Source organism: Trachypithecus francoisi, unplaced genomic scaffold, assembly GCF_009764315.1.
Source record: "Trachypithecus francoisi isolate TF-2019V2 unplaced genomic scaffold, Tfra_2.0 Lachesis_group9, whole genome shotgun sequence".
Lineage (NCBI taxonomy): Eukaryota > Metazoa > Chordata > Mammalia > Primates > Cercopithecidae > Trachypithecus > Trachypithecus francoisi.
In genome coordinates, this window is record NW_022681474.1 from 37,735,562 (window position 1) to 37,749,984 (window position 14,423).

At 41.3% G+C, this 14,423-nt stretch overlaps 1 protein-coding gene across 4 annotated transcripts; it reads right to left on the bottom strand.

Moving 5' to 3' along the window:
* Positions 1 to 1,784: 1,784 nt before the first annotated feature.
* MSS51 (MSS51 mitochondrial translational activator) lies at positions 1,785 to 13,881 on the bottom strand. Of its 4 annotated transcripts, XM_033209614.1 has the most exons (8): positions 12,731 to 13,881; positions 11,641 to 11,798; positions 5,845 to 6,089; positions 5,429 to 5,584; positions 4,523 to 4,647; positions 3,727 to 4,293; positions 3,302 to 3,395; positions 1,785 to 2,980 (listed from the first exon to the last, which is right to left on the bottom strand). In XM_033209614.1, exons 3-8 carry the CDS (start codon positions 6,063 to 6,065, stop codon positions 2,761 to 2,763), a joined length of 1,383 nt encoding a protein of 460 aa, XP_033065505.1. In that variant the 5' UTR covers positions 6,066 to 6,089; positions 11,641 to 11,798; positions 12,731 to 13,881; the 3' UTR covers positions 1,785 to 2,760. The 4 variants fall into 4 exon arrangements, with proteins under 4 accessions (XP_033065505.1, XP_033065504.1, XP_033065506.1 ...); XM_033209613.1 differs by having other exon boundaries at positions 11,641 to 13,881; XM_033209615.1 differs by lacking the exons at positions 11,641 to 11,798; positions 12,731 to 13,881 and having other exon boundaries at positions 5,845 to 6,355.
* Positions 13,882 to 14,423: the final 542 nt, after the last annotated feature.

Sequence of the window (14,423 nt, forward strand, 5' to 3'; positions counted from 1 at the left end):
TGACTACTACTATTTTGTACAGGTTAAGCATCCCTAATCCAAAAATCCGATATTCAAAATACTCCAAAATCTAAAGCTTTTTGAGTACCGAGATCCAAAATGTTCCAAAACCTGAAACTTTTGGAGTGCCAACACAACACTCAAAGGAAATGTTCACGGGAGCATTTTGGGTTTTCAGATTAGGGATATTGAACTGGTAAGTATGTAATGATTATAGGTTTTGGAACTGGCGGCTGGGCACAGTGGCTCATGTCTGTAATCCCAACACTTTGGGAGGCTGAGGAGGGTGTATCTCTTGAGCTCAGGAGTTCAAAAACAACCTGGGCAACATGACAAAATCCTGTCTCTACAAAAAATACAAAAATTGGCTGGGCGTGGTGGCTTGCACTTGTGGTCCCAGCTACTAGGGAGGCTGAGGTGGGAGGATCACTTGAGCCAGGCGGGGGCGGGGTGGGGGGGTGGGGGTGGGGGCAAAGTCGCAGTGAATCATGATAGGACCACTGCATTCCAGTCTGGGCAATAGGGAGACTCTGTCTCAAAAAAAAAAAAAAAAAGAAAGAAAGAAAGAAAGAAATTGGGATGTGTGAGTTCTCCAACTTTGCAAACATTTTCGTTTAACTTCAATATTAATTTGGGGTACTTGGTATTATCTCCATTTTACAGATGAAGAAACTAAGGCTTAGAGAAGTTTAGCTTCCCCAGCGATACAAAATTTGATGGCTGCCCCAGGATTCATACTCAGATCTACAAAAATCCACAATACTCCTATCTTATCTCAATCTACCTTCCAGATTTAATTTATACTAATCCCCAAAGGTACCTTCAAATATCTCATAGGCTTTTCTGCCTCCAAACTTCCCGTCCTGTTGCTCCTTCCATCTTGAGTGCCCTGTGCTCTGTTTCATAAAATTCCCACTCAGAATATTTTCACTGTCATTTAACAAAATGATCTCTTTTCACTCTATTTCCTTAGCACCAGAAGCCTCTCTCATGTTTCTTACTCCATATTATACCTTGCAATAAAGGTATCTCCATATACATATTATTTCCCTTCCTAAGAATAAACACCATGTCTCATTCACCTTTCAATCTCCCCAAAGCCAAAATACTGTACCTGTAGCATGACAGGTACTGTTTTGAATGAACATATGAAATTCTAAAATTATCCCTATTAGAGTGGGCAACAGAGTGTGTATGTGTGTTGGGGTGATGGGCTGTATGTGTGCGAGAGACAGTCATGGCAAGATTGTAGGAATGAATACCTAGGAAATGTCCTAATCCTGAGAGTATGATAAGAAAAGGATGACACTGGCTGGGCACGGTATCTCATGCCTGTAATCCTAACACTCTGGGAGGCTAAGGTGGGAGGACTGCTTGAGCCCAGGAGTTTGAGATCAGCCTGGGCAACACAAGGAGGCCCTGTCTCTAGAAAAAACAAAAAGTTAGCTGGGCATGGTGGTATGCACCTATAAGTCCCAACTACTTGAGAGAATGAAATGGAAGGATCGCTTGAGCCCAGGAGTCTGAGGCTGCAATGAGCTATGATAATGCCACTGCACTCCAGCCTTGGTGACAGAGCAAGACTCTGTCTCCAGAAAAAAAAAAGAAAAGAAAAGAAAAAGAAATAAAAAAGAAAAGGATGACATGAGGCAAATGTGTGACACAGTGGCAGACCCAGAGAACTGATGCTAATTACTCTGTTGGCAAGAGAGAAACTTCCAGTCTTGAGGTGTTATGTGCAGATGAGTAATACTCGCCAGTGAACAGGAAATAAAACAAGTGACTTAAGAAGCCCCAAACTGAGTTTATTGGGGTATAGAATGGGGGATAAAAAGTAACTCCAGTATATTCAGGTAAAGTCTGATATAGCTTGGGATATCTCAAATACAACACCAGGGCTACTCTAGGGTCAAAAGTCCCCAAGAGAAAACAGGAAAATTAGACATTTCTCTCAAAAAAGCCAGGAAACAGGACAGTATACCAATGCTTACAACCTCATCCATGTTCCCGGTGACTTCCCTGACTTGTCCATTCTTGTACCACTTGAAGTCATCAACATCTTTCCATTTTTTAGCCCAAATTACTGGATGAGAAGAAAGTCTTTTTCAGAAGAATAAGGTGGTTCTCATTCTTCTCCTCAGTGCCATCTGCTTCCAGTCAAAAGGTAAACTTCCTCACAAAGGCAAGTGTTAGGAACTAAAAGCTCTGGAAAGACTAACATCAGGGCCTCTTCCCATCCACTAAAACTAATTTCCCATCTCTAAAAGCTACTGTGGCTAAACTCTTAGAAACCGGTTACATTGGCTGGGCATGGTGGCTCATGCATGTAATTCTAAAACTTTGGGAGGTCGAGGCAGGCAGATCACCTGAGGTCAAGGGTTTGATACGAGCCTGGTCAACATGGTGAAACTCTGTCTCTACTAAAAATACAAAAATTAGCCAGGTGTGGTGGTGCGCACCTGTAATCCCAGCTACTAGGGAGGCTGAGGAAGGAGAACCGCTTGAACCCAGAAGGTGGCGGCTGCAGTGAGTCGAGATCGCGCCACTGCACTCTAGCCTAGGCAACAGAGCAAGACTCCATCTCAAAAAAAGAAAGAAACCAATTATGTTATACAGAAACTCTCATTCAGCTTAGAATTTTTACCCAAACAGTGAATGAGGTTTAGAATATAGTGTTTTTCAAAGTTTGCAAGAATTTGGCATTAGCAGGGTAATTTCATCACAACCTCCCCATTTTCCAGATGTCCAGTCATGATCTATTTAAATCCCACCATCCACTTTCTCTTCTAATTGACTATTATCCAGCTGACAGGAGCTTCCAAGAAACATAATATAATATGCACTGCAGTATACTGGCTGCTTGTTGGGATTGGAATAGACCTGTTCAGGTCTGAGAGACATGAAAGGATTAGCCCCATAGGCAGTGATGTGTGTATCCAGTTCCACCAGAATCTGCAAAGAGGATACCAACTCCTGATGACTGTAGAAGAGAGAGAAGAAAAATTACTGATTGTGACAGAGATAAAGAAAAAATTGCCCAAGAGCCTGACATTTCTGTAATCACCAATCCCCCAAATTGCCTAAGGCTGGACTAGGCAAGGGCTATCCTTCCCTCCCAAATGTCTCATTAGATACACAATTAACTAGCAAAGGACTGTTTCCAGGGGATGAAATAGTCATATGCGGAAAAGATGAACATCCTCACCAGAAGGTAGATGAGCAAGAGGGGGCAAAATGAGCTCATCTATATAAAGAGAGATGTAAAGTCAGGGAAGTATCACAAAAAGGAAGAGGTCAAAACCTGTAAACAGTAATCAGTGTAGGAATCTTATAGTCACGAAGTAGCAGCAGGGTGGGCAGCCAAGCCTCCATCAAGTCTGGGGAGGAATGGAAACCTGTGGAACAAAAATGAAAATGGGAATAGGGAAAGACTAAAGCAGACCCTAAGAGCAAGATATTTCTTTGACTGTGAGCATCCCACTCCTCACCTTGCTTATCCCCAATCATTATCATCATCATCATCATCATCATCATCTACTCCAAGTTCTTCGATGAAAAATTCTGAACCCAAGTGTAGTACATATTGCAAATCATCAAGAAAAGTTGTCATCATATTGTGTTTAATGAGACCAAATGAATGGGATTCCAAAGACAGAAGATACAAGATTCAGGATGGAAAATTCTCAGGGAAGCCACCCTCTATTCCCCTGAACCAATGAGTCTTACCTGGATGGAATGCCGCCACCAAATCTGGATGGTCTGTCTGCCCAGTCTCTACTTGCTCCTCCCAGAAGTCATGATAGAGACCCCTGTGGGCACTAAGCTGAATTGTGCCAGGTTCCAGGGGTGAAGTTGAGGTGCTCTGTGAAAAGCCATTAGCCACGTCTACACCCACCATGACCACACGGAGTCCAAGGTGCCCAGGAAACATGTGGCCAAGTTCATCATAGTCCCCAGGGCGAGTAAGAAATGTCTCCACATGGGAAGCACCAACCACATGCACTGTGCTTCCCCCAATCCTCCTAACATCTATCTCCAAGGCCCTAAGTCCTAGGCCCAGAGTCAAGGGCCGTGACAGGACATCTGTCAGCAGCCGCTTCAAAGATCCCTGCAGGACATCTGGGTCTGGCCTTGGCCGTCCTACACTGGCCCATAAGGTGGTCACGGCATGACTGACTAGCATAGCATCCAGTGTAGCATCTAGGTGTAACCCCTTCATAGAAAACCAGGAGTCCCAGTCCTGTACAGCTTCAGGTGGCCATGGCCAAGGTCCTGAGGGTAGGACAAAATCACCTGTAGGAAAGAAGAAATAAGAAGTAACCTAATGCTTTCCTGGCTTCAAAATTTGCCCCTCACTAATGATCAATATTCCCTCCATGTTCACTCTGCCAACCTGTGAGCAGGGGTGCCCCATCCTTTGCCCCACTTCCTCATTTTTTCGTAACAATATGATTTTGTATCTTCCTTTAAATACAATCAACTATGACCATTACAGCAGAGTTCCTCAACACCACCACTCCACCTGTGACCAGAAGCCATTCCATGAGACGGTCCACGGCCACAAGACGAAGCTCTTGACAAACCCTCCTGTGTGCGGGCCAGTCTGACCTCTGGCACTCCGGACCACAGTAATAGACATTTCTGCACCTGAGAGAATGAGAGAGAAATAATTCTTATAAATGTGATTGGGGTTATCTGAGGAAAGGAACTGATATTCCTGCACCTAGGATGGTGAATAAGTAAGGAAGGTAGGGAGAGGAATGACAGCTGATGCACCAGTTTTGGGGACTACATTTGGCAGACAAGGCAGGAGGGATTGGGAATATAATTATTCTGCCAGACAGAGTGATACCTTACTCTCTATCTGGAACTTTTTATATCACTTTTACAAAAAACACCACAAGTTTGCAGCTGTCCTCTCTTAACAGGTATGGTTCAACCCCCACCTCCCCAGAACAAATGTAGTCTTACTCCTTGAGTACTTGAGAGAGAGAGAGAGAGAGGACTGTATTATGGTTTCTTGTCTCACTTCCCAATAACACCAAAAATAAGCAGGGTTAGAACACTGTTCTAATCTCTGTAACCTGGATGACAAAAAATGAGGACCTAAGCCTTAGGTTATTTTGAAAACTTTCAGATCTTTCCTCTTGGAATGAGGTTGTAGTACAGGAACCTCTGCCTCCTGGGTTCAAGCAATTCTTCCACCTCAGCCTTTTAAGTAGCTGAGACTACAGGTGTGTGTCCCCACACCGGGCTAATTTTTTGTATTTTTAGTAGAGACAGGGTTTTGCCATGTTGGCCAGGCTGGCCTCATGTGATCTACCTGCCTTGGCCTCCCAAAGTGCTGGGATTACAGGCATGAGTCATCATGTCCGGCTAGTACAGGATCATTTCTGAATGTCTCCCAATTAGCACCCCCAGAAGTTACCTCTTACAGTGCCGGAGAACCTTGGAGTCTGAAAGGCCACTAGGGAGTACTCTACAGTGAGCACAGAATCGAAATGTGTCTTCCATCCTCTGGAACATTTCTTGAGGACATCGAAATCCAAAGCCTGATACAGGGGTACCCCCATCTACCACCAACCTGCAGAGATAGCATGGAGAAGGAATGGCAGTGGGCAAAGGAGTATCTCCAAAATCTCTCATACCCCTCATCTTGTCTCCTACACATTTCCACTTACTCCTACGTCTCTCACTGCCATCATTTTTCACTGGCAAAAGTCAGGATGAGAAAATAGCTTATTGCAAATACTTCATATTCCCCAAACTGTACTCCCTCTCCCCTTCTGAAATTTACTTCTACCAGACACAATATATCCCTCTTCCATAGAGCTGGTCACTCACTTGTATTCTTCATAGCTTTTCATGTTCAGCTTTTGAAGGATCAGCTGCGATAGGCCAGGAACATTATCATCCAAGGAGAAGAAGCCAAGTGTGTCAATGCTAGGGACCGGTTTTGAGGGGGTCAGAGGCATAGGGGTCACAATTGTGGTTGGGGTCATGATGATGGGAGCCACTGATGAGGGAGGTTTCCTGTGCCTTCGTCGCCGGGACCGTGGAGCCATGGCCTGTCCAGTGATATGTGGAGACTATATGCAGAACAGACATGGAATAGAATTTTACAAGCTGGACACATGTGAAGTGTTTTCATATGCTTGACCTTTCACTTCTCATTCAAGTCTCTCAGACCCAGGTTTAAGATTTATTCAGTATTTACTGGTTATTGATCACCATAGACAGCTGTGAAAAATAGAGAAAAAAGAGTTTGTTGTTGTTTTTTGAGATAGAGTCTCACTCTGTCGCCCAGGCTGGAGTGCAGCAGCGCAATCTCAGCTCACTCCTCCACCCAGCCTCTGGTGTAGCTGGGACTATGGGCAGGCGCCACCATACCTGGCTAATTTTTGTAATTTTTAGTAGAGATGGGGTTTCACCATGTTGGTGAGGCTGGTCTCAAACTCCTGACCTCAGGTGATCCACCCACCTTGGCCTCCCAAAATGCCAGGATTACAGGCTTGAGCCACTGCACCCAGCCGAGAAGAAACAATTTTATATGAATATAATTTATACATATTAAGTCCCATTATATATATATATATGTGTGTGTATATGTATATGCATATGTATATGTGTATATATACATGTGTGTATATATATGTGTGTGTGTGTGTGTATATATATGTAAATAAATGCATAAAAAAAATTTGACAGGGCCCATAGAAAACTGGTAACAGCCAGGCGTGGTGGCTCACACCTGTAATCCCAGTACTCTGGGAGGCCGAGACAGGCAGATCACCTGAGGTCAGGAGTTCAAGACCAGCCTGGCCAACATGGTGAAACCCCGTCTCTACTAAAAATACAAAAACTTAGGTGGGTGTGGTGGTGGGTGCCTGTAATCCCAGCTACTTGGGAGGCTGAGGCAGGAGAATTGCTTGAACCCAGGAGGTGGAGGGTGCAGTGAGCCGACACCGCGGTATTGCACTCCAGCCTGGGCAACGAGAGGAAAACTCCGTCTCAAAAAAAAAAAAAGAAAACTGGTAACAGTGATTAACTCTGAGTAGGGTAAGAAGCCAGTTAAATAGGAATCGGGCTGATCGAACGTGACTGTAAACTTATCTATAATGTTTGACTTTTTTTATCAGGAGAAAATGTTAATATATCTTTAGTGTATTTTAAAACTCAATTTAAAAGAGGAAAAAGCAATAGAAGTTTTAGTTGTCCAAAGCGATCATCCAATTGGAGACTTAGACAATTTAATCTAGTTAGAGAGAGAAAACATTTTGAAAGACCTATTATCACATTTATAAGCAATTTGCCAAGAAGTAAAAATTAAATGTAATACAAAACGTGCACTAAGAGTTATGTAGTCAAGCAAGTCAGAAAAATTTCCTAAAGTGGTAAGTTTTGAGGTAGAAATAAGCCTACACCCAGTCACTATCTGGCTGTGACTCTGTGCTGTCCTCCTTCCCTGTCTCATCTTCTCCCATGCCTTCCATAAGAGCTGAGGAAACAGGAAGGACCATATGAGAAAAATTAAAATGTCCATTCATGTAATATGTATTTACTGATAAACAGATGAAATCATCTGCAAAACACTCTATATAGAAGCAAAAATGAAAAATACATATCTCATCTAAAAGTCTTATAGGGAAATTAGATGTAAACTATAAGGTACTATATAAATCCAACCAGAAAAGTGCAACTAAAGCACTAATGGGAGATCAGAAGAAGAAAATCTCTCCAGTGGGTGAGAATTTCTTCAGTGGCTTTCTTCATGAAGCAGGTAGCAGTTGGAATAGACCTTGAAAGATGGGAATACTTTGAATACTTGGAAATAGGGAAAAAATTCTAAGCACAGAGGAGAGAATAAACACAGAAATATGGACAGAAACATTTTGCAAATTAATGAAACAGAATGACTTGAGTTTGAACGTTTAAAGTATAAAGACCTAAACTTAAGAAGTAAAAAGTCTGTAAAAGTCTGTAGGGGAAAGGTTCATGACATAGGTTTTGGCAATAATTTCTAGGATATGACACCAAAAGCACAGGCAACACCACCACCAGCAAAATAGATAAATTGGACAGCAAAACTGTAAACTTTTGTGCATCAAAGGATGCTAACAGCAGAGTCAAATGACACCCCAAAGAATGGAAGAAAATATTTGCATGCCATATATCTGATAAGAGGTTAGTATCCAGAATATATAAAGAATTCCCACAACTCAATAACAAAGAACAAACAAAAAAGCCACCAAACAACCCAATTAAAAAATTGGGCAAAATATGTGAATAGACATTTTCCCAAAGAATATATGCAAATGGACAATAAACACAAGAAAATAAGGTCAATAGTCATTAGGAAAATGCAAATCAGAGCAACAGTGAGGTATCACTTCATACCCACTAGTATGGCTATTATCAAAAAAACAGAAAATAACAAGTGTTGATGAGGATATGGAGTAATTTGAACCCTCATACACTGCAGGTAAGAATGTGAAATGGTGCCACCACTATAGAAAACAGTATGGCAGTTTCCCAAAAAGTTAACATAATATTACTATATAACCAGAAATTTCATTCTTAGGTATGTGCCCAAAATATTTTAAAACAGATACTCAAACCAATATTTATAAGTGAATGTTCATAGCAGCACTATTCACAACAGCTAAAAAGTAGAAACAACCCAAAGGTCCATCAATGGATAAATGGATAAACAAATTAGGATATAAATATACATATGAAGATGTATATTATTCAGCTATAAAAAGAAATGAAATACTGATAAATCACATGCTACAATGTAGATGAACTTCAAAAAACATTATGCTAAGTGAAGAAAGCCAGACACAAAAGGTTATATACATGTTGTATGATGCCATTTCTATGAAATATGTAAACAGGTAAAGCCAGACGCAGAAAGCAGATTGGTAGTTGCTAAGGGTTGGGTGGAAGGAAAAGTGGGGAGTAACTGCTTAATGGTTATGGGGTCTTCTTTTGGGGTGATAAAAATGTTTTGAAAAAAGACAAAAATGGTGGTTGCACAATACTGTGAATATACTAAATGCCATTTAATTGCTCACTTTAAAATTACTAATTTTATGTTATATGATTTTCACTTCAATTAAAAAAGGAAGGTATTCATAGAAACTGAGAGGCTAAAAAGTTATTAATCTCCAGATTAACTGTCTTCAGGTACAGAGAAATGATAGAGGATTAAAAATGCTGGCCGTATGAATGAGGTAACTGTTAAAGTTCAAACCAGGGATCATGTTTTGTTACAAAAATGATCTGACATTTGATCCTTCTAGATCAGATCTGTTAGGAAAAACCTCAGAATCATCATGCAGCTGAGGTGTATGCAGGTGGCAAAAACAAACAAAAAGCTCCCAGAATTATCTAGCTCATATCCATATCTTACAACATGACTCTTAAAAACCCATCCTCTGTAATCCCAGCACTTTGGGAGGCCGAGACGGGCGGATCACGAGGTCAGGAGATCGAGACCATCCTGGCTAACACGGTGAAACCCCGTCTCTACTAAAAATACAAAAACTAGCTGGGCGAGATGGCGGGCGCCTGTAGTCCCAGCTACTGGGGAGGCTGAGGCAGGAGAATGGCGTAAACCCGGGAGGCGGAGCTTGCAGTGAGCTGAGATCCGGCCACTGCACTCCAGCCTGGGCGACAGAGTGAGACTCCGCCTCAAAAAAAAAAAAAAACAAAAACAAACAAACAAAAAAACCCAACCTCAGGTTAATGGAGGAACAAATTTGTATTTTCCTTTGTACTTTCTTTCTCCTCATCCTTATGTTTCCATCTACCCTCTTAATATCTCCCCTCATCCCAAAGGTGAATGGATGGTTTCAGAGTCCACAGAACAGAAATAGCCAAGCTCATCTGTATACCATATCCTATATATTACCTTCAATGAAGAAGAAATTGGACCTAATGATATTAGATTATCTTAGGGTTTAAGGGTCATGTCCTTTTAGTAAAAGAGTAGATGGAATTGCCTTCACACTTTAGGACCCCATTTCCAACAACTAACCTCATTCTCTCCTCTACTTTTAATCACCTCACATTCTCATTGCATTTTCAGAATCACTGCCATTCTAGAAAAAGCATTTATCTACTCTACCCACCCGCCTCAGGCAAGATAATACTTTCTTTTTTTTTCTTTTTTTTTTTTGAGACGGAGTCTCACTCTGTCACCCAGGCTGGAGTGCAGTGGTGCGATCTTGGCTCACTGCAACCTCCACCTCCCGGGTTCCAGTGATTCTCCTGCCTCAGTCTCCTGAGTAGCTGGGATTACAGGCTCGCACCACCATGCCTGGCTAATTTTTGTATTTTTAGTAGAGATGCGGTTTCACCACATTGCTCAGGCTGGTCTCAAACTCCTGATCTCGTGATCCGCCTGCCTCAACTTCCCAAAGTGCTGGGATTACAGGCATGAGCCACAGCACCCGGCCAAGATAACACTTTCTTAAACCTTGAAAGAATGGACTTTTTTTTTTTTTTTTAATAGGTATGGAAGGAGAAGTGTGACTTGAGACAACTCTAGGGTCTTAAGTCCCAGAATTTATAATAGATACCTCCCTGAAGTTAAAACATAAGCCTTTTTGCTGCAATGGAAGCAAGTCACTTAAAGTCAGAAAGGTACTGCTTTACTTATCTGCATTTCCAAGGAGAGGTCTTCCTCTAATGTAAGATTAGCTCTTGGCAATCTGGGAGTTGGTTGAACTGGTTAGAAAGCAAAAGTATCACACAGTTTGGGGAAGAGGAGTGGTGGTAAAAATCCCTAATGTCACAGTCTCCTCTGTGTCTAGAGCACAATGTTCATGATACAAATGAGTTAGCTTTCTGGCAGAAAAGTAAGAAGGTGGGTGAGAAGCCAGGTCTTTGATCTGCATCTATATACATCATCAGGTTCATGTTTGAGTTTGTATACCCCAGGCCCAGACACAGCTTCCCTGGTTCTAATTTTCCTGCAAAGAGCCCCAGGCTCCTCCCTGTTTATGGGTTATAAAGAGAAATAAAGGAAAAAACAGGGGACACACGGGAGAAGCTGGAAAGAACTGCAATAAGCTCTTTGAACTTTCCAGAGTCCAGAATGTTCTCCACTTAGAAAGGGAATCCCTTTCATTTTTTTCTAGCCATCCCCAGTGACTTAGGCTCTAATTTAGTCCCAGTATGAGAGAGAGAACACCAACACCAAGAACTGGAGAGGAGAGGAGACATGATCTTGATTGCCTAGAAAAACTTTTATCCTTCATGTCCAAATTACAAGTCAAAATATTAATCTATTCCTAGACCTAGGTTTCCCATCTTCTGCTTTACCACCAAGAGTACTAAGCTTCACCTAAACTACAGTCATATTTTCACGATCTGCAGATAAGGAGTGCTCATCTAATTTTCTGTAAGTCACCAAAAAATGCAAAACGTCTTTGGGGAGGTAGGGAGAAGGGAGAGTGAAACTGGTCATTGGAGATCCTTATAAGGTGGTAGGAAAAGAGGAGAAATGCATTAAGGACACTGTAATTACGGCCACATTCAGCTGTTTAATCAGTGATTAACACTGCTTGGGGTGATAAATACTTTACTCAATTATAAACTAAGCAAGCAGACAGGTTGACGGAAAAAACTTACCCTGCTAAGTCCTCAGCTTCCTTCCTTCTCTCTTTCCTCCAAGTGAAGTGAGTGCTTGATCTCTTCAGATCTAGGCTGTGACTTACTTGCAGCTGTCCCTTCATATCACTTTCCTTTGCAAACTGCTGAAATGCTGAGTCTCAGTGATTAAGTGTGCCCTGCCAACCAGACAGACAAGGCTGAATTCTCCCTAATGAGGCAAAGAGGGATCTGTCCCCCTGCCTGAGGGCTTCTCTCTTTCTAACCTTTGTTCTCTGCCAAGAGGGCTCAGGACTGTCAACACTCCCAAGTGTTAGCCAAGTAAAGGCCAGGCAGGCTGACAAAAAATGAAACCTACTGCTTCCTAGATTTCTCTCACTCAAGGCAATATTTCTGTTTTCAGTTTACAGCTTCAGAAAAAAAAAAACCTTTGGATTACTGCAGAAGTCAATATTTGATTGGAAAAGGTAAGCACCTTTCAAACCAAGTGGGAGGAACCAGAGGATCAGGAACCCTCCAGAGTTCTGTTTGTTGATCTAGACACAGGATGAGTTCCCCCAGGCCCAGTGTCCTTTTTTAGCATAACAAACACTGTTCAAACAAAACTCAACAATATCCAATCTTGGATTAAGTAGAAGGGAGAAAATAAATGGCCATTTAATGATACAGAATGAAATCAGTTGTAGGGGAAACATGCAGAATTAACTTGTAAAATTCACTTTCCCTAAAAGAAGAGTAAGGTAAACTCTCTAAGTGAGTGTCATCAGGAGCAGTTTACCTGTTTAAGAGAGGAATAAATGCTTCTGGGATATTAAGCACAACCAAAATATTAATGACTAAGAATACAAACTATTCCTAGGAAAAGAAAATAGAAAAGAATTTCTATTCTCAACCATTCTCTTATCCTCCTTGTAATCGCAACTGATGCAGGAAATTCAATTCCACATTCCTAATTTCTTTCTACTTACAGATATCCTAACTGATGTTGTTAGGGCAATGGTCCTAAAAGACTGCAAGATGTGACTTTCTTACTGCCCCCCAAAATTTTTTTTAATTTTTAAATAAAAAAGTTCTGACTTTCTGCTTATATCTGGCCCCAGCTCTCACTTACCTGCTTCTGTGAACATCATCAAACTGTGGAACAGAATCACTTGCAATGAGGTCCCGGAATGTGGCAAATCAAATCCACACAGGAACCCCAAACTGCAGAAAGTACAAACTACATGCAGGGAAGGTGCAAGAAAAGTGTTAAGGATTCAACCAAACACTGCATAACATTATGTAGAATAGCTGTGGATAAAGGAAAATCAGTTGCAACAGGCAAAAACCCTAAAAAAATAGGGGTAATTCACTTTGAGCAAAAGTTTCAGGCCAACTTCAAATTTAACGGGCTTCAAAATTTAGCTGAGAACCTCAAATGTTTTGAGTTCTGTTAATAATGGCTGAACTGCAGAAGATACAAGACATCAGAGATTGACTTTTCTAATTCAGAAGTTGTCAATGAATATAAAGGAGAATGGTAATATAGAAAAACTTTGATGTTGAATACTTATATTTTACCATCACTATGACTTGCTCTGGTAGACATTTAAAGTTACAATTTAAAAAGTCTGAACTTTTCACAATTTGTATTCATCATCCGTTGCATTTTTAAAATCTTAATAAATGGTATGCTGTGAAACGAATTATGAAGAAAGACTAGAAAGAGGTTCCCATTCAACATGTAGTAAGTGGTCTGTGAGCCACTTGATACTTTATCACTCTTCAGGTATATTACTTTTCCTGAGTGTGGTTCCTTTTTCTTATTTTCCTCTTAATTTTTACCATCAATCCATAGTTTTTTTGCTGATAGTACTTAATGCTCACCCATGATTCCCACAAACACTATATAATGCTAGTTATGCATCTAAGGGCTAAGGAAGTTCCTGGCACCTGATATACTAGTTAAACTCTTACTTTATTTACTTTTTAATTTTTCTATTGGGTCTATTTTAGCCAGATAAACTCTTTACTGAATAGCTTTCATAAAACAACATCGACAACAATCTTTAAGGTATGCAATGCATAACCTTAGAGCAAACTCATGGACTGCTTTGTAAGTTAACATTATGGCAAGCAGAGAGTTATAATAATTAACAATCTGTGGCCAGGCATGGTGGCTCATGCCTGTAATTCCAGCACTTTGGGAGGCTGAGGCGGGTGGATCACGAGGTCAGGAGTTTGAGACCAGCCTGGCCAACATGGTGAAACCCTGTCTCTACTAAAAATACAAAAATTAGCCAGGCGCGGTGGTGGGCGCCTATAGTCCCAGGTAGTCGGAAGGCCAAGGCAGAAGAATCACTTGAACCCACAAGGCGGAGGCTGCAGTGAGTTGAGATCATGCCACTGCATTCCAGCCTAGGTGACAGAGCGAGACTCCGTCTCAAAAAAAAAAAAAAAAGAAAAAGAAAAAGAAAAAGAAAAAACAAAACTATTTGAGAAGTTCTGTGTTACCTGGAATTAGGCAAGTATGTGTGTGTGTGCGCACACACACTTGCCTAATATATTTATATGTATATATTTTGTTTATTTTTAAGGGATGGGGTCTCACTCTGTCACCCATGCTGGAGTACAGTGGTACAATCATAGCTCAACACACAGCCTGCAACCATGAGCTCCTAGGCTCAAGCAATCCTCTGTCAGCTTCCCAAAGTGTTTGGATTACAGGCATGAGCCACTGTGCCCTGCCTATATTTTGACTTAATGTTTTATAATGTATCTCATTGTAATTATTGTTGAGAACTGTAATTCAAGTTATTGTATTA